Here is a 21,403-nt window from a genome sequence, read left to right on the forward strand (position 1 = left end):
GTAGAGCTGCAGTCACACTCAGTACTTTGGCGTCTGAGAATGACTACTACACTCTGAAACAAGCAGTGTTGGACGCCTACCTACTTTCCACAGAAAGTTATAGAAGGAAATTCCGTGACCACCTGAAGGCAAGTACCACTACCTTCCTCGAGTTTGCTAACACGAAACGGAGGTATTTCATGAAATGGCTGGAAGCAGCACATGTCTCTACTTTTACAGAACTCGTCAACCTGATGCTTGTTGAAGAATTCTTGAGACGTGTGCCACCTCCTGTCCGCCTCTACTTAGCAGATAAAGAAGAAACCGACTACCTGAAGTGTGCTAAGTCGGCTGACACTTACAGCCTCATCCACCGGCTGACACCCGAACCATCCTCCAGTAAGAAGTCGTGGTACAGTTACGAGAAGGTGAGCCCCGATCAAGCTGGTTCACAACTGTACTGCAAGTATTGTAGACTCTATGGACATACCATAGACAAGTGTGGTAAGTCTCAATACAAGGGAACCACTGACCAACAACGACCCAAACCAACTCCTCCTAAGTCCGGTAAGCCTGTGATGAATGTTGGTGTTGATGTTAATGATCTTTCTCTTTTCAGTAACCACCTGTATACTGGAACTGTCTCTGCCAACGGTTCAAATCCGGAGGGACGTTTCAAATTGAAGATCTTGAGGGACACAGCGGCTCTACAATCGATCATCTTGAAGTCGGCTGTGCCCAACATAGTCTACACCGGGGAAACAGTCTTCATCACTGACCTCACTGCTACCACTCCATACCCTCTCGCCAGAGTCCACCTGGATTGTCCCTACGTGAACGGGGAAGTCCAAGTCGCCGTCAGGGAAAAGCCTTTTCCCATGCCTGGAGTGCAACTTCTCCTAGGCAACGACTTGGCAGAAGACCTGCAACCGACCAACCTGATCGTCATGGACAAACCCCAGGTGTGTAACTCTGTGCCAATAAACCCTATTCTTGAGTATGTTCCAGCAGAGGTTCAAGAGAGTGATGAAGTTTCTCCTCCGGTTCTCGTGACCACCCGTGCACAAGCCGCACGTCCACAGCCAGCTGACTCTACTGCTACCGCTGTCCCTCAAGACCCTCAGAAACTCCCCCCGCATCTGACCAAGTTGGAGTTCCGTAAGTTGCAGAGGGAAGATCTTACTTTAACACCATTGTTTTTCCAGGCTGAGACTCAACCCGACAGTATTCCTGGGTTCTTCCTAGAGAACGACTTGCTCTACCGCAGATATAGACCCAGTAAACTGAAGGAGGAGGACGATTGGGCCAACATCGAACAACTTGTGATTCCCACCAGCCTGCGGCCCACTATTCTACACCTGGCCCACGGAGCATTCTCCCACTACGGCTTCAACAAGACTTACCATGGGATTCGTCAAGACTACTACTGGCCAGGTATGGTAAATAACGTCAAACAGTACGTAAAACAGTGTCATACATGTCAGATGGCAGGCAAACCGAACGTCTCCATTCCCAGAACACCACTGATTCCCATACAGGTGCCTGCGGAACCTTTCCACAGACTCATAATAGACTGTGTTGGTCCTTTACCTCGGACCAGTTCAGGTAACGCCTACATCCTAACCATCCTGTGTCCTACCACCAGATTTCCCATAGCAGTTCCAGTGAAGAACATCACGGCTGCTACGGTTATAAAACATCTATTGAAGATCTTCACTCAATACGGATTTCCCAGGGAGATTCAAAGTGACTGTGGCACCAACTTCACCAGTGATCTCTTCAAAAGGACACTGGAGGAGTTCAACATCAAACAGGTATTGTCCAGCCCCTATCATCCTGCTTCACAGGGTTCTCTTGAACGTAGTCATCAGACCATCAAAGCACTCTTGAAAAAGTTTTGTAGTGAAACCTCAAAGGATTGGGATAAGCAGATTGACCTAATAATGTGTATTTTCAGAAGTCTCCCCAATGAGTCCCTAGGAGTATCTCCTTATGAGATGCTCTACGGCCGTAAGTGCCGTACTCCCCTTAAGGCTTTCAAAGACTCTCTCAGAGATGCCACCTTCAGTGAGCATCAGAATGTGCCCCAGTTTCTTCAAAACCTTCAACACATTCTAGAAAGAGTCCACCGCTTTGCCCATGATAATCTATTGAAAGCCCAGGTGAGAATGAAGACTCATTACGACCAGACCAGCAAAGTAAGAAAATTCAAGCCGGGAGACTTCGTCCTTGCCTATTTCCCTATCCCAGGTTCACCTTTACAAAACCGATTTTCAGGACCCTACTGCGTCAAAGAGTGCAGAGGCAACAACACTTACGTCATAGAGACTCCAGATAGGCGGCGGAAGACCCAGCTGTGCCACGTCAACCTCCTGAAGCAATATAATGGTACTCCTCCCACTGTCTTGACTAACTATTCCACATTCACAGAACCCTACATCCACAGTGAGACCTTCCCAGCTTCTCCTCCCGAAAGCACTGACAAGGAGTCAGCGCTTTCTAATTCCGAAATCCTTAATGATCTTCCCAAATGCTTTCAGGATAATAATCGTGCTCCTTTGCCCTCTTCTAATTCCACTCTCACCTCGCCAGATAAGCCCTTCATCCTCCATGTCGACGCCAATGGTACCGACGATGGTGGTGTCGTGATGCAGCAACGAGGCGAGAAGAATACACCTGTCAGCGACTACTGCTACAAGGAACGACGGAACAATTGGCAAGGAACTACTCTTCCTCATCCTGAAGCTTCAGCACTTCACTTCACACCTGAAAAGTGCTCGGTCCACCATCAATACGGACCACACCACCCTACACCTCCTGCAGCACGCCCACTTCTCATCTCAACGTCTTCTACTATGGGCTTGCTACCTGCAGAAATTCAACCTGGAGACACGCTATACCAAGAGTCTGACAACATCTTAGCCCATGATCTCTCCAGAGTTTATAAAGTAGAAGCGACTCCATCCATTACTCCACCACATAACGACGTACTTCTTCCAGAACCGCAGGCTTCGGGGGAGAGTTGTGACAATAATCTCCTTCAAGAGATTGAGCCTGCTCTTCCCTCCACAAACACGTCGTTGAAATTATATAAAACGACTATGGAAGACATGTCCAACAACAACAACACCACCAGCAAGGCTTGCCAGGGTGAGCAAAACATATGCAGCCAGCCACCTGTTCGGACTCAAACCACCAAACTACATGTTGATCGCTACCGGCTCCGCTGATTGGTCGCCGGTCTGGCTGCACCTGCACTCGCCCCCCCATACTACTTGATGTCTGGGGTCGCCCCACCCTCCTACCTCAGAATGTTCAGTGCTCTCGTTGTTACCACTCCTCCCGGCTAGACGCTAGCGTGTACTGAGGGAAGTGGTAGCTTAAGCCAATATTCCAGCACCTCCCATTTACTTGTATATTGCACTTCTTGTTATTTTGTCTTAACGTAACTTTTCATTGTGTCATTTAAGTATTCTTATTATTTTGATTGATTGATTTTATTATACAAATTTGTTTGTGCATTTTATTCATGTTTTGATTTATTTAACGTAATTAAAATTTCATTGTTAAAGTTTACTTGTGTTTTGTGTGTCTTCTCCTTACCTTACCACAGACGAAGTTCCAGTTTTTTCTATTTTTTTTTATAACTATGTGACGAGGCCATACCCCTAGCCTTAAACAGCCGAACACCAACGCGTTACCGTCACAAGTTATATATATATATATGTGTGTGTGTGTTGAAGGTGTCAACCTCTCCTTTATTCTTTGCACTACAACCTGACAGCCAGGTCTTGACAGCTTCCCACCAACTGGGGCTTGGGTATAGAAGAAGAGGTTATAACAGCAAGAACCCGGTTACTGGTCCTAAGTGGTCGTAACAATATATGTATGAATGTACGTATATGTTGGTAAAGTTTAATGTGTTCTTTCTCTGCTTTCTTCCTCCATTCCACCGTTCATAGTAACTACCTCCTATGTTCCCTGCCTCCATCCCACCCCTTCCCTTCCATCCCGTACCCCTTCCTTCCCTCCCCCTCCCCTCACCTCCCCTCCCCCTACTCTTCCTTCCCTTCTCCCACTTCATCTCACTCTCCTTAGTATTTAGTGTCAAAACAGGCAGCTAATATTCCCTAAGTTCGCCTACCCATCACGGCTCATTTGCATAAAGGTTTAGCATATAAATTGTTAACATTACCTGACCTCCACCCCAGGTGTGTGTAATTACCTAAGTGTAGTTACAGGATGAGAGCTACGATCGTGGTGTCCCGTCTTCCCAGCACTCTTTGTCATATAACGCTTTGAAACTACTGACGGTCTTGGCCTCCACCACCTTCTCCCCTAACTTGTTCCTACCGTCTACCACTCTGCGAAAGTGAATTTTCTTATATTTCTTCGGCAGCTTTGTTTCGTGAGTTTAAATCTATGACCTCTTGTTCTTGAAGTTCCGGATCTAAGGAATTCTTCCCTATCAATTTTATCGATTCCTGTTACTATTTTATACGTAGTGATCATATCACCTCTTTTTCTTCTGTCTTCTAGTTTTGGCATATTTAATGCCTCTAACCTCTCCTCATAGCTCTTGCCCTTCAGTTCTGGGAGCCACTTAGTAGCATGTCTTTGCACCTTTTCCAGTTTGTTGATGTGCTTCTTAAGATATGGGCACCACACAACCGCTCCATATTCTAGCTTTGGTCTAACAAAAGTCGTGAACAATTTATTTAGTATTTCTCCATCCATGTATTTAAAAGCAATTCTGAAGTTAGAAAGTGTAGCATAGGCTCCTCGCACAACGTTCTTTATGTGGTCCTCAGGTGATAGTTTTCTATCCAGAACCACCCCTAGATCCCTCTCTTTGACAGAATTCTTTAAAGATTTCTCACATAATATATAGGTTGTATGGGGTCTATGTTCTCCTATTCCACATTCCATAACATGGCATTTATTCACATTAAATTCCATTTGCCAAGTGGTGCTCCATATACTTATTTTGTCCAGGTCTTCTTGAAGGTCATGACAATCATCTAAGTTTCATATCCTTCCTATTATCTTAACATCATCAGCAAACATGTTCATATAATTCTGTATACCAACTGGTAGATCATTTATGTAGACAATAAACATCACTGGTGCAAGAACTGAACCCTGTGGTACTTCACTTGTGACGTTTCTCCAGTCCGATACATTGCCTCTGATCACTGCCCTCATTTTTCTATCAGGAAATTTTTCATCCATGTTAGAAGCTTACCTGTCACCCCTCCAATATTTTCCAGTTTCCAGAACAACCTCTTATATGGAACTCTGTCGAAAGCCTTTTTTTTAGGTCCAGATAGATGCAGTCAACCCAGTCATCTCTTTCCTCTAATATCTCTGTTGCTCGATCATAGAAACTGAGTAAATTCGATACACAGGATCTTCCAGATCGAAAACCATACTGTCTGTCTGATATTATATTTCTCTCCAGGTGTTCTACCCATTTAGTTTTAATTATTTTTTCCAATATTTTGACTATTACACTTGTCAATGATGCAGGCCTATAATTGAGGGGGTCTTCCCTGCTGCCACTTTTGTAGATTGGAACTATGTTAGCCTTTTTCCACGCATCATCTACGACTCCTGTACACAGGGATGCCTGAAAAATCAGTTGAGGTGGAATGCTGAGCTCAGGTGCACATTCTCTCAGAACCCATGGTGAAACTCCATCTGGGCCAGCTGCTTTGTTCTTACTGAGCTCCTTGAGCATTTTTTCCACTTCATCTCTAGACACCTCTATGTGCTCTATGTTGTTTTCTGGGATTCCTATTGTGTCTGGTTCCCTGAAGATTTCATTTTGTACAAACACACTTTGGATCTTTTCGTTTACTGTTTCACACATTTCCTTTTCATTTTCTGTGATTCTATTTCCCATTTTCAACCTCTGAATATTATCCTTTACCTACAATTTGTTGTTTATGAATTTATAGAATAGACCTGGTTCTGTTTTACATTTGCCTGCAATCCCTTTTTTCAAAATTTCTTTCTGCCTCTATCCTCACTGCCGTGTAGTTGTTTCTCGCATCTTTGTATCGCTGGTATGTTTGGGGGTTTGGCCTCTTCCTGTATTGATTCCATTTTTGTGTCTTTTGGTCTCTGGCCCTCTCGCACTTTCTGTTGAACCAATCCTGTTTCCTAGTTCTGCATTTCTGTTTTGGTATAATTTTTTTTGTGCCTTTATCAAATATTTCATAAAACTTGACATACATCTCATTAACTTCCTTGCCTAGCAACAAGTCTGTCCAATTATACTTACTAAAAAAATGTCTAAGGTCGCCATAACACATACACAGGTCGTGTGTGTGTGTGTGTGTGTGTGTGTGTGTGTGTGTGTGTGTGTGTGTGTGTGTGTGTGTGTGTGTGTGTGTGTGTTTACTAGTTGTGTTTTTACGGGGGTTGAGCTTTGCTCTTTCGGCCCGCCTTTCAACTGTCAATCAACTGTTTACTAACTACTTTTTTTTTTTTTTTTTTCCCACACCACACACACACACACACACACACACAGGAAGCAGCCCGTGACAGCTGACTAACTCCCAGGTACCTATTTACTGCTAGGTAACAGGGGCACTTAGGGTGAAAGAAACTTTTGCCCATTTGTTTCTGCCTCGTGCGGGAATCGAACCCGCGCCACAGAATTACGAGTCCTGCGCGCTATCCACTAGGCTACGAGGCCCCAAACCACCAGGCTACGAGGCCCCAAACCACCAGGCTACGAGGCCCACACACACACACACACACTGTGTGTGTGTGTGTGTGTGTGTGAGGTAGTATTGTTGACATCACCTGACCTCCACCCCAGGTGTGTGTGGTGAAGACGGTCAGTAGTCGTGATGTCACAGGAATATTTGTGACCATACAACACAGGACATTATTAACACAAGAACATCAGAATAAAGGTAACTACAGAAGGCCTATTGGCCCATACCAGGCAGCTCCTATTTATAACATAAGAACATAAGAATAAGGGACATAAAGGCCATGATGTATGTTGACATAAGACTGAATAAATAAAATAGAACAACAAAATCTTACATCGCTCGTACATATAATATATGAATCTTTACTATCTTAATTATCATTTTTATTTAGTCCTTTTTGTTAATGGTAAATGTTATCAAGTCTTACTTTGTTTGATCTTTTCCTAATTTGAATTTGTTTTCCTTTTCTCGTGTTTATTTGTTAATAATTAGTCATTTTCCTCTCTTAGTAATGTTATCATGTCTTCAGAATAACTTCTTTGTTAGTTAATTTAATTGGATTTTTTTGTGTGTTTTAGATCTGATGATGAACACTAATGAGTAATCTAAACGTTATGAATTTTAATTGAAAAATAAATATTTTAATTAAACAAGAAGTTCGTATTGTCAATAGTGTTTCATTTTATCATGAAATTAACATTCCCGAAGGGAACCTCCATCTATATATAATATATATATATATATATATATATATATATATATATATATATATATATATATAATATATATGTGTGTGTGTGTGTGGAGGCATGGCTTCCGGGTGTTTGGACTTGCTGAGCTTTTGTAAAGTCTGTATTTTATCTCCCATTCTTGAGCTTGTTTGTGTCTTTGTGGTTTTACTCAATTAGTCTCGTTTTATTATTTTTTTTATATCTGTCCCACCCCGTCTGTCTCTGTCTGTCTGTCTTTATGTTTTCCCTCTAGGTGTCACTCCCTCCATACCTGAAGAGCTGTGTCAACATGCTTATTTCCCTTTATCTGGCACTATCTCTCTTATCTCTACCACAGTAGTTACTGCTATGGCTAGTTCCCCCCCCCCCTACTGCCACAGTACGCACTTAACCTGCTTCAGCACGCACGCACGCACACACGTACGCACACACACACACACACACACACACACACACACACACACACACACATACACACATACACACACACACACACACACACACACACACACCGCAAGCACAACTAGGCGAGTACACCCACACAAAACACGCCAACACACACACACACACACACACACACACACACACACACACACACACACACACACACACACACACACCGCAAGCACAACTAGGCGAGTACACCCACACAAAACACGCCAACACACACACACACACACACACACACACACACACACACACACACACACACACACACACACACACACCGCAAGCACAACTAGGCGAGTACACCCACACAAAACACGCCAACACACACACACACACACACACACACACACACACACACACACACACACACACACACACACACACACACACACACACACCGCAAGCACAACTAGGCGAGTACACCCACACAAAACACGCCAACACACACACACACACACACACACACACACACACACACACACACACACACACACACACACACGCCAACACACACACACACACACACACACACACACCGCAAGCACAACTAGGCGAGTACACACACACAAAACACGCCAACACACACACACACACACACACACACAGACACACACACACACACACACACACACACACACACACACACACACACACACCGCAAGCACAACTAGGCGAGTACACCCACACAAAACACGCCAACACACACTCCAACATATAATTAAGCTTATTCAAGACGCTCATTTCCCTTCAAAATTAACCATTCAAACACGAAAATTAAATCATCTGGTGAGCTGTCAGGCTGCTGGCCAGGCTGGTGGTGGTGGGTAGTGTGTGTGGGTGACGCCGCTGGTGAGTCCTGGCCTGTGTGTGTGTCTGTGGCGTCTCTCGCTTGTCTCACTTGATAACCATATATGTGTGTGTGTCTCTGTGTCGTGGCTCCAGCTCTTGTTCCGGGCTCCCACTTCTCACGCTTTATTGGACTCACGCCCAACTAATATATATATATATATATATATATATATATATATATATATATATATATATATATATATATATACACCATCTCCGTTAAATATATATAAAAGAACAGATAGGCTATTTCTACACCTATATACAAGGATATCCTTTCACTCAGGATATTAAACGTGCTCACGTGCAAAGTTCGTCAAAACCCAGTGTTTCTTCACTGCCCAGTAACTTATCCAACCTTACTGGGAAACACTGGCGAGTTCACCTGTACGTGGGCCAGCCCACTGACAGTGTCACGAGGTGCCTGTACCCCCACGACCGCTCTCCAGCTACTGGCTGGCAGAGTACCTCAGCCACACGCGGAGCGGGGTCACAATACAGGGGCAGTGATCCCCTGGCAGCAGTCTCTAGCGACCAGCTAGAGACTGCTACTCTACAGTCACCTCCCTGTCGTCAGTTCAACACTATGTTACTAGCAGTTACCACACTGCTTCAGAACGGCGGCGGCTTACGTGGTCGTTTTTCCAGGACCATGTCAGGAGACCGTGGACTGCCCAAGATGACCTGCCGTCTCCAGTACCGCTGCCCCCCAGACGTCACCTCTGTGGACACAAAAACATCATCAATGACCTAGCCGATACTGGTGAACTAGGAAATACCACTAACTCACTGGGGAGTTGACATTGTGCTCTGTAGCACACACTAGGTGGCGCTGGTCTTGATGCATCACCTCACCAGAGGTCACTCACAACGACCCCTCTGGCTGACCCAGGCAGGAATCTTGAGCCATTTGCAGGTATTAGACAGCCACCACCAGATGGCATTGTTCATATTACGTCCGAACCCGAGGGGGGTTTAGAGCCGACTCACAGATGGCGCTGAAGTCACTACTCCCTACTCTGACCATGTTGTTGGGTTCGTAACATTGAATATGACCGAAAGGGTAAACTTAATGATTCTAACACGAATCTTTTTAATATTTCTTATCTTTTTCTTCACTGTTGGGGGTAGTTGAAAAATTAACTCCCAAAAGTTCATTTTCGCACTTTATGGTCTGACGCCTAGAAGCGTTTCGCAAGAACACTTCTTACATTTACAAAGACAATTTTACATACTCAGGACATGCTTTTATTTGTTTTTGGGTGAGGTGAAAGGACACAAATCAATGGGTAAACACAGAGCACGAAACAATGGGTATATTGCATGTTTTATCTTCTTGCTTCTGTGCTGGTTTGGGGTCCTTGAAGTGAGTAGAATGTAATTATGTGTTAATTGGCTGTTGATTGCTGGTGTTGACTTTTTGATGTGTAGTGCCTCGCAGATGTCAAGCCACCTGATATCGCTGTATCTATCGATGATTTCTGTGTTGTTTGTTAAGACTTCTCTGGTGATGGTTTGGTTGTGTGAAGAGATTATATGTTCCTTGATGAAGCCCTGTTGTTTGTGCATTGTTAATCGCCTAGAAAAAGACGTTGTTGTCTTGCCTATATACTGAGATCTTTGGGGCTTACAGTACCCAAGTGGGCATGTGAAGGAATAGACGACGTTGGTTTCTTTCAAGGCGTTCTGTTAGGTGTCTGGAGAGTTCTTCATGAGTAGGTTGGCCGTTTTCTCGTTTTTGTAGTAAATTGTTATTTGTATCTTCTGATTTGTGTCTGTGGGGATAACGTTCCTGTTAATAATATCTTCCAGGACACTTTCCTCCGTTTTATGAGCCGTGGAAAAAAGTTACTGTAAAAGTCTAATAGGGGGTACAGGTGTTGTGTTAGTTGACTCTTCAGAGGTTACATGGCGTTTCACCTTTCTTTTGATGACGTCTTCAACATAACCCTTAGAGAAGCCATTGTTGACTAGGACCTGCGTTACCCTACAGAGTTCTTCGTCGACCTGCTTCCAACCAGAGCTGTGAGTGAGAGCACGGTCGACGTAAGCATTGACAACACTCCTCTTGTACCTGTCTTGGCAGTCACTGTTGGCATTAAGGCACATTCCTATGTTCGTTTCCTTAGTGTAGACTGCAGTGTGGAAGCCACCATATATATATATATATATATATCAGACCACGGAGGAAAATGAAACAGGAAATTTCCTTAAGTAAAGCTGGTCCTGTTTCATTTTCCTCCGTGGTCTGACATTGTCACATTCTTAATCACGTGTTTATTTTCGTGATATACACACACATATATGTATATATATATATATATATATATATATATATATATATATATATATATATATATATATATATATATATATATATATATATATAATTTTTATTTGGGGGGAGAGGCACTGGGGTGACTCGAAACATCGTTGTGGTGATTCCCAGACGTCTTAATCCAGTAGTATCCTGGACTGATTGTTTTTTTCCTACCATTGCTGAGTGGGTTAAGGCAGGAGTGTGGGGGATCATCTCCCTCTTCTCATATTCTGCCCTCACATCCCTTCAGTGTGGTGGGTAACCAACCCGCCTTTAGCTCTCTCTCCGCTTATCTTGTCTTCCGTATTACTATTCATACTAAGATATTCACGTGTGTGTGTGTGTGTGTCTGTGTGTGTGTGTGTGTGTGTGTGTGTGTGTGTGTGTGTGTGTGTGTGTGTGTGTGTGTGTGTGTGTGTGTGTTGGTGGGCGGCGTGGAGTCTTATTAAGTGAATGTTAGTGCGCTCAAAGACCCAGATCCGCGGACCCGCACCCACGGACCCGCACCCACGGACCCGCACCCGCGGACCCGCACCCGCGGACCCGCACCCGCGGACCCGCACCCGCGGACCCGCACCCACGGACCCGCACCCACGGACCCGCACCCGTGGACCCGCACCCGCGGACCCGCACCCGCGGACCCGCACCCGCGGACCCACACCCACGGACCCGCACCCGCGGACCCGCACCCGCGGACCCGCACCCGCGGACCCGCACCCGCGGACCCGCACCCACGGACCCGCACCCACGGACCCGCACCCACGGACCCGCACCCACGGACCCGCACCCACGGACCCGCACCCGCGGACCCGCACCCGCGGACCCGCACCCGTGGACCCGCACCCACGGACCCGCACCCCCGGGCCCGCACCCACGGACCCGCACCCGTGGACCCGCACCCACGGACCCGCACCCACGGACCCGCACCCGCGGGCCCGCACCCGCGGGCCCGCACCCGTGGACCCGCACCCCCGGGCCCGCACCCGCGGACCCGCACCCACGGACCCGCACCCCCGGGCCCGCACCCGCGGACCCGCACCCACGGACCCGCACCCCCGGGCCCGCACCCGTGGACCCGCACCCCCGGGCCCGCACCCGCGGACCCGCACCCACGGACCCGCACCCCCGGGCCCGCACCCGCGGACCCGCACCCACGGACCCGCACCTCTCTGAAGTAGCTAAACCCTTGAACAAACGCACTCTTCCCTCCAGGAACACAGAATAAACTAGTTTCGTCGCAGGTCGGAAAAAATCATTGGCGCCCGGGGGTTTCAACCTCGATTTTGTGGGTGGAGTGTTTGTGTTCGGTGGGGAGCCTGTCTGTCTGTCTGTCTGTCTGTCTGTCTGTCTGTCTGTCTGTCTGTCTGTCTGTCTGTCTGTCTGTCAGTCTGTCTGTCTGTCTGTCTACATATGTTGCTACTACCGTCATACCCCGGCCTGGCTCCAGCTCTGCACCCCCGGCAGCACTGTCATGTGAGGAGGGTGGGGCAGGCACAGGTGGCACAGGTGGCACAGCAGCTGGTGTAGTGTGGTGAAGGCTGCGGTGTCCAGCTGCACGGATGCTGCTGCCTCTATTCTCCTCTACTCCCAGCTGGTCCTGTCTTCCACACACTCTACTCTCAGGTCCTGTCTTCCACACACTCTACTCCCAGCTGGTCTTGTCTTACGCGCACTCTACTCTCAGGTCTTCTCTTACACTATTGCTCCAGCGGCAGTGTTGCTGGTTGAACAACCATGACCTTGCACTTATCTGGGTTGAAGTCCAGTAACCGTTCTCCCCACCATGAACTAGTCTCCAGCTTCCTGCTGTGTCCTATGGTCATTCTGTTCTTTATTTTTACTATTCTTTTTCCAGACTGGTAATTTCCCTTGATATTTTGTACGTTGTTATCATATCCCCCATATGATATCCTGCAGCATGACGAGTGTGAGGGCTCAACCTTCCACTGGGCGGCAGGTCCTTCAGCTCTGGGACACATCTAGCCACGTCTCTCTATATATTTTTATTTGATACGTTGTCAAGTATGGACTCCACGCAGGTGCTGCATACTCAAGAGCTGGTCTTACGTAGGATATATATAAAGTATTCTTATGGCCTCTGTGCCTAGGTTTTTGAAGGACAAAAGGCTAGGTCAAAAGGCCAAAAGGCTAGGCCAGAAGGATAGGTTTTTTCTAATTGTTTGCATATTATGTAAATGTTATTTTAGTATTGTGTTTCTAGTGAGGCCAGTTTATTTTTTTTTAGGAAAAGACACAAAATAAAATGCAAAATTTTCACATTTATTTCAATATTATTTTTCAAAATCTGTCTAAATCGATTCTGTAGAACATAGATTTTAGGAGGGGGGCTTCCCCCCCCCCCCCCCAAGTCCCAAGGGCGCAAATCGTTACTTTAAAATAAATGTTCAAATAAACAGATTTTGGTAGTTTTTGAACACGACATTTGTACACGGCGGCGGATGGCAATTAAACATGATTGAAAACTGTTGCCATTTGTATATGGCCCCGTGTGTGTTACTGTGTGAGGCAACAGGTGTAGTGTTGTGGAGGACCAGAGCTCTCTCTTTCACTGTCACGGACCTGTCCCTCTTCTTCCTGTCCTCTCTCTACGTACTCACTTAGTTGTACACACCGGGGGTTGAGCTCTGGCTCTTTGGTCCCGCCTCTCAACCGTCAATCAACAGGTGTACAGGTTCCTGAGCCTATTGGGCTCTATCATATCTACACTTGAAACTGTGTATGGAGTCAGCCTCCACCACATCACTGCCTAATGCATTCCATCTGTTAACTACTCTGACGCTGAAAAAGTGTCATTGTGTGTCTGTGTGTACTCACCGCACCTATTTGTTCCTCTAGGATCGAGCATTAGCTTTTGGACCCCGCCTTTCTAGCCGTCGGTTTTTTTAAAGTAATAATTCCTGTCCTATTTACCTGACATGTCTATTTGTAAAATTATTAATAATTTGCTTCCACAACCTGCTCATTTAGTTAATTCCATTTTCCCACTACCCTTACACTAAATGAAAACTTTCTAACATTTTTAGGTAAGGGTTCCATGATGAGGCTGCATATTCTAGTGTGGGTCTGACCTTCGCTGTATATAGGGCCGGGAAAGTCCCCCCATGTCCAAGTTACTGAAGTACACACAGATGTTGGCCAGTATGTCACATGCAGGTGTTGTTAGTCTGCTAACATTACTGAAGGCCACACAGATGTTGGCCAGTATGTCACATGCAGGTGTTGTTAGTCTGCTAACATTACTGAAGGCCACACAGATGTTGGCCAGTGTGTCACATGCAGGTGTTGTTAGTCTGCTAACATTACTGAAGGCCACACAGATGTTGGCCAGTATGTCACATGCAGGTGTTGTTAGTCTGCTAATGTGAGCTTGTGGCATCACACTTGGGGTCATGTCCACTACCAGGTCTTTCTCTTCTTCTGACTGAAGAATTTGTCTTCCCTTCATCCTATAATGTCATATTAGTCTTCGCACTCTTGTCCCAATCATCATAACTTTGCACTTGGCTGTGTTAAAATCTAGCAGCCATTTTTCAGATCACTTCTGGAGTGTGTCCAAACCCGTTTGCAATAGATCACCATCTACCCCTGAACTCACTCTTCTCATCAGTTTTTATCACCTACAAACACTGATATGGAGTCAGTTTCCTGTGTCAGGTCAGTGACATATTAGAAACAGAATGGGCCCCAGAGCCGACCCTTGAGGTACCCCACTTGTAACCTCTCTCCACTCTGATGTCTCTGCTCTCACAGTAACCCCTTGTTTCCTTCCTGAGAGGTACTCCCTCACCCACCTGAGGACGCCTTCACATACACCAACATGCTTCTCTAGTTGGAGTAGGAGTCTTGTGCGGGACACAACCACCCCACAACCCCCCACAACCCCCTTCAACCTCCTCTCACATCTCTACTATCTGTTCCTGACCTTAAGCAAATTTTTTTCAGAAATTGAAGTACCTGGCAATTTGCTGCCGCGTCCTTGCCAGATGTCGCCATGTAAGTAAATTTGAGATAATTTGTTATATTACCTTACACTATAAAGGATGGCCGGCGGTGCCCGGGTCTATCCGTCTCCCTCTCTACCCTGGTCCTAACATCTTTATCCTAATCCTCTTTGTCCCAATATCCCAACTCTCTGTTCCCAACGTCCCGGTTCAAGGTTTTAATATCCCAGTTTCTTGTCCTCATATCCCAGCTCTTAGTCTGTCCCATATCCCAGCTCCGGCCTCTCCTTACCTTGTATTCATCAGTCTTCACAGTCCTTGTCTGTCATATGATTAAAATGTGGTTCATGAACCTTGTTAACTTATGTTCTGTGTGTGTGAGAACGGTCAATGTTCTTCATAACTTATGTTCTGTGTGTGAACGGTCAATGTTCTTCATAACTTATGTTCTGTGTGTGAACGGTCAATGTTCTTCATAACTTATGTTCTGTGTGTGAACGGTCAGTGTTCATCATAACTTATGTTCTGTGTGTGTGTGAACGGTCAGTGTTCATCATAACTTATGTTCTGTGTGTGTGAACGGTCAGTGTTCATCATAACTTATGTTCTGTGTGTGTGAACAATCCCTCATAACGCGCAGCATGAACAATGTGAAATACACTGACACCAACAAATGTTGTAAATCAGGGCTAAGATAGTGTGCTAGACCACACAATTCCCCTGGCCAAGAATGTCGTCATATTTTAACCTGACGGAACAATATACTGAAATGTGTTTGGTCTCGTGAATCTTATTTAAGGCAACATATCTTCCATTAGATGTTTCTTCAAAGAAAAAAAAATTGTATCGACGTGACTTGAAACAAAAGCACTACTAGGAAACTGTTCATTATAAATATAATAATAATACAATTTTATGCTTAATGAAATCACATTAACGAGATGGATCGATAAGAAAATCAGTGGAAGCTGTGAGGTAGGCTCGAATCCTTATCATCGCTTCTATTAATTTTGTCAAAACGTTTTAATATTTACAAACATGCATATATATATATATATATATATATATATATATATATATATATATATATATATATATATATATATATATATATATATATATATTTGAGGGCTTGAAGACAAACAATTAATATAGTTTATGTTCGTCTTAGACTCCAAATGCGCGCGCAAATTCATTGTTTACATTAATCAGCTGTTGTCGCTAGAAAAACAAAATTGCATCAAGGACGAGTTAACGTTTTTAAATACATTATTGATTAATGTTGACATTATGGTTTCCAAAATAGATTAGATTATATATATTGAAATATAATGATAAAATGTTTTTAGTGTGTTTACCTTGTGGTTTGTGTTCAGGAGAGCTTGGGTGAGTCTCCGTATATCAGTATTGGAGGAGGGCTAAGCTCGCGGCCCAGGCCTGGGTCATGCACCCACCCATGCCGCCACCTGACAACAACAACCTAACCAACCAACCAACCAGTCAAAATAATAGGTGGCGATACAGTCAGCATGCCTACCAGACAAACTTTTAGCGAGCCAGTCTATCACGTTGTGAGTCAACCGTGCCAGTCTGTCAGTGAGTGAGCAGAGCAGTGAGTCAGGCACCGTTGCCCCACACCACTCACATGATTAATCAGTGAGCTGCCCGCCAGCCACCAGCCAAATGGCTATAGTCGGTAAAACACCAAATGAATAATGATTTGCCCAAAATTTCCGTATGTAGTGTAAATTGTGTCTGAACACACACACTCTCTCTCTCTCTCTCTCTCTCTCTCTCTCTCTCTCTCTCTCTCTCTCTCTCTCTCTCTCTCTCTCTCTCTCTCTCTCTCTCTCTCTCTCTCTCGCGCCACAAGCACCCAATTAGGCTTCACAAAAGTGTTGATGCAGCAGCAGCAGGTGATGGCGGGCCCAACAGCAGCAGCAGCAGCAGGTGATGGCGGGCCCAACAGCAGCAGCAGCAGGTGATGGCGGGCCCAACAGCAGCAGCAGCAGCAGGTGATGGCGGGCCCAACAGCAGCAGCAGCAGCAGCAGGTGATGGCGGGCCCAACAGCAGCAGCAGCAGCAGCAGGTGATGGCGGGCCCAACAGCACCGCAGCAAGGCCTGGTTTTACCATCCCTGGCGGTGTTATTTTCGCCTTATACAAAGTACCTCATATATAAGATAGCGCCCCCTCTGATCTGATAAATTTCTTACGTTTTCTATCAGATAGAATTTCCAGATGTGCCTTGCATGGTTGAGTGCTAGCTCCTGACCCCCGCCTCCCCTGGGGCGGGTCATATTAATACATTCATTCCCTGGTTTCTTATCATAGTTGGATTCGAAGCGGTATTCAATTAGCCTCAGCTAATTTAACTTAACCTAACTTAATCTAACCTAATCTTGCTAAACTAGTGTGATTCTAGTTCCCAGAACTTGCTAAAATTTTTGGAATTCATTCCCACTAATTCTTTTGTTTGTTGTTCGTCGTTGTTTACCTGGAGACCGTCCTCCACGCGCCCACGTGTCGCTGTTTTGGTTCGTGATGTTGGGTGTTCTCCGCGCGAGGCTGCATAATCAATAAAGTGTCTCATGTTGGTTGTGTACATATTGCTTATTTAGGCTCCACAAGACAACCTGAATGTTGGCCAGCGTTATGGAAGACCAGGTTGTTGTTGGTGGTGTTACACGTTGTTGTGGGAGAGGCAGAAGGAGTGGGAGAGGCAGGGGGAGGGAGAGGGAGTGGAGAGGAAGGACGTGCAGGAGAAGACATAAAACAGTAAGAAACAATAAACTAAGATAAGTATAAGACTTTGGTTCAATTATCTGGCTGTTACTACCCGCTGAGGGTCTCTGATTGGCCAGTGTGGAGGGTTATGACCCCCTGGTTATGACCTCCAGACCTGGCCACTCACACTCCTCTCCCTATCACTATAACCTTGCACTTATCTCAGGTCAAGTCCATTAGCCATTTGTTTAGACTTGCTCTTTAGATTGTCTGGTTCATGTTTCCAGTGTATTACATTCTTCCTTTGGTCTGACTGACAGCATCAGTCTTCCATCATCTATACACATTGATGGGAAGGATCCTATTTTCTCTGTGAGAACCTTCCATGTGTTAGCAGCATGTTGGCCTATGTCTTAGCAGCATGGGCATGTGTGTGTGTGTGTGTGTGTGTGTGTGTGTGTGTGTGTGTGTGTGTGTGTGTGTGTGTGTGTGTGTGTGTGAGTGTGTGTGTGTGAGTGTGTGAGTGTGAGTGCGAGAGAGTGAGAGAGCTTATACCCACCTCACAAACACTTGCCTCACGTTGGGCGCCAGATGTGAGGGTACTGGTTAATGGGATGTGAATACTAATGTTTGCCTTCAACTACCATTAGAGCACACCTGGGAGGTGTGAGCAACAGCAAGGTGGACAGGTGGCCCAGGTGGGGACGAGGGCCTGCAGGCAGGTGGTCTACTGCACCAGCAACACCGGACCCTCCACGCTGGTGTTGTTCACTCTGCAACTTACCGCAAGCCAATCTAGCAGGAAGCGCATAGGTCCTCACACCGAATATTGTATCAGTGCTTGAGGCTCCGGGCTGCATCCCCGCGCCAACTCAGATTAGTAACAATGTGAGTAGCAATTTAAATGAATAATGGCGGGAGTAGTTTGAGGAATGTCAACAAAGGCACGTGGAATAAAATAAATGAATTTATTCAACAGGTTACTAATACACAGTGACCCATGATGGTTAGGTTACTCGTGAGTGTCAGCTTAACATCTGCCACAACACCTGCTCGCGGCACGACACCGTTCCCACCACTGTGACAGGTGTTAGACACAACCGTCTCGGCCCAGTGGACAGGTCATGAACGAAACTGACCTGAACACTTGGTGAACACTCTTGACAATTACTGCCCTCGTCACTGGCAGTATCAGAACACTTCAACAACTTACACAGTTACACACACATAAATTAATACAATTAACACCAAGACAGGCACAACCACAAGTCATTTCTTCACTACATTAACAGTCACCAAGATATTAAATCACAATGAATTAATTAACACTCAATTAGTTGACGTTAATCACACTGTCACTCAGACGGTCAACGAGCAATCAACACTTCAGTAATTATAATAATTCCCAACACTAATTATTGTTTATGACACAGGAACAGTAACTTGGTGTTACTGTTCAACACCGTGAGATAATGACACAATACCATTATAAAGCTGCCACAAACACAACTGTTAACACCACCAGTTACTAACGAGCCACTTAGACAACACTAGTAATTAATCACTTCTAACAGATGATAACAACCTTTCTTAAATGTGTTTATTAAGATTGTTCACACACACACACACACACACACACACACACACACACACACACACACACACACACACACACATACACATACACACACACACACACACACACACACACACACACACACACACACACACACACACACACACACACACATACACACACACATACACACACACACACATACACACACACACACATACACACACACACACACACATACACACACACACACATACACACACACACACACATACACACACACACACACACACACACACACACACACACACACACACACACACACACACACACACACATACACACACACACACACACACACACACACACCACACACACACACACACACACACACACACACACACACACACACACACACACACACGCCCACACACCCACACACACATATACACACACACATACATACACACACACACACACACACACACACACACACACACACACACACACACACACATACACACACACACACACACACATACACACACACACCACCACTGGGGTGGTGGTGTGTGTGTGGATTGGGATTGGGGCACCACCCCCAAATTCTACCCAACAGACACCCAACCTGCCCCATCCCCTGTCAGCCCCCCACTAAGTACCCACCTAGGGCACCCTCCCCCCACCCACCCCCCTCCCCCCACTCACCCCCCTTCTCCCCCTCACCCCTCTCCCCAGGACCTCCCTTCTCCCCCATCCCCCATGCCCTCCCTTCTCCCACATGCCTTCCCGTCTCTCCCACCCCCATGCCCTCCCTTCTCCCCCTCCCCCCTAAGCCCCCCACTCTCCCCCACCCCACCTAAGTCTTCCCCTCTCCCCCACTCCCCTAAACCCTCCCCTCTTCCTCACCCACCTCAGCCCTCCCTTTTCCCCCACGCCCCCCAAGCCCTCCACCCTTTTCTCTCCCCCCAAGCCCCCCCATCTCCCCTATCCCCCACAGCCTCTCCTCCCCCCATGCTTCCCCAACCCTCCCTCTCTTACCCACCCCCTGTACCCTCCCCCTCTTATCCACCCCCTGTACCCTCCCCCTCTTATCCACCCCCTGTACCCTCCCCCTCTTATCCACCCCCTGTACCCTCCCCCTCTCCCCCACCACCCCAAGCCCTCCCTCCTCCACCAATCCCCCGTGCCAGGTCCCCCCAGCTCCCACTCACCCCAGATCCCAAAGGTCCCCCCAGAAAAGAAGCAGAAGAGAGTCAGTTTCAGGGTGATGTACTCGAACATAGATGGGATCACAAGCAAGACAAGTGAACTAAGGGAAAGAGCACAAGAAGTTAACCCAGATGTAATCGGACTCACTGAAACAAAACTCTCTGGAATCATAACAAATGCCGTGTTTCCCCAGGAGTATACAGTAATAAGGAAAGAGAGGGAAGGTAGAGGAGGAGGCGGAGTGGCCCTACTCATGAGAAGGGAATGGAGTTTTAAGGAGATGGCCATCCCGGGCTGTGAGGAGTTCAGAGACTACATAGCAGGCACCATAACAATGGGAGGACCAAGAATAGTAGTAGCAGTAATATACAACCCTCCACCAAATGACAGGAGACCCAGTCAAGAGTATGAAAACAACAACAAGGCAGTTAACACTATAATTGAGAGGGCAGCCTCTGCTGCCTGTAGAAATAGATCCCACCTGCTCATCATGGGCGACTTCAATCACGGAAAGATTGACTGGGAGAACAAGGAACCGCATGGAGGCGAGGATACGTGGAGAGCCAAACTATTGGAGGTGGTGACAAGCAACTTTTTAACGCAGCATGTCGGAGAACCCACAAGGATGAGAGGCAATGACGAACCAGCGAGACTCGACCTAGTCTTCACTCTGAACGACTCCGACATAAGAGAAATCGGTTTTGAGGACCCAGTAGGAATGAGCGACCACAGTGTACTGGTGTTTGAGTACTTGATTGAAGAAGGGTTATTGAACTCGAGGAGGGATACCGAAACCAAAAGGTTAGCATACCGAAAGGGAAACTATGAGGGGATAAGAAAATTCCTAACAGATATAGCATGGGAAACAGA

The 21,403-nt window shown here is 46.3% G+C and overlaps 2 protein-coding genes across 6 annotated transcripts in view; one reads left to right on the forward strand and one right to left on the reverse strand.

Moving 5' to 3' along the window:
- Window positions 1-21,403, reverse strand: part of LOC123755860 (ras-related protein Rap-2b) — a 285,571-nt gene that overhangs the window by 151,673 nt on the left and 112,495 nt on the right. The window lies entirely within an intron of this gene.
- Window positions 11,511-12,230, forward strand: LOC123753711 (putative proline-rich protein 21). Its single transcript, XM_045735674.2, has one exon. It carries the CDS (start codon window positions 11,511-11,513, stop codon window positions 12,228-12,230), a length of 720 nt encoding a protein of 239 aa, XP_045591630.2.

Source organism: Procambarus clarkii, chromosome 43 (genome assembly GCF_040958095.1).
Source record: "Procambarus clarkii isolate CNS0578487 chromosome 43, FALCON_Pclarkii_2.0, whole genome shotgun sequence".
Taxonomy (NCBI): Eukaryota; Metazoa; Arthropoda; class Malacostraca; order Decapoda; family Cambaridae; genus Procambarus; species Procambarus clarkii.

Excerpts from the sequence above, each read along its gene's own strand:
- LOC123753711 (XM_045735674.2), top strand. The coding sequence starts at position 11,511 with ATGTTAGTGCGCTCAAAGACCCAGATCCGCGGACCCGCACCCACGGAC.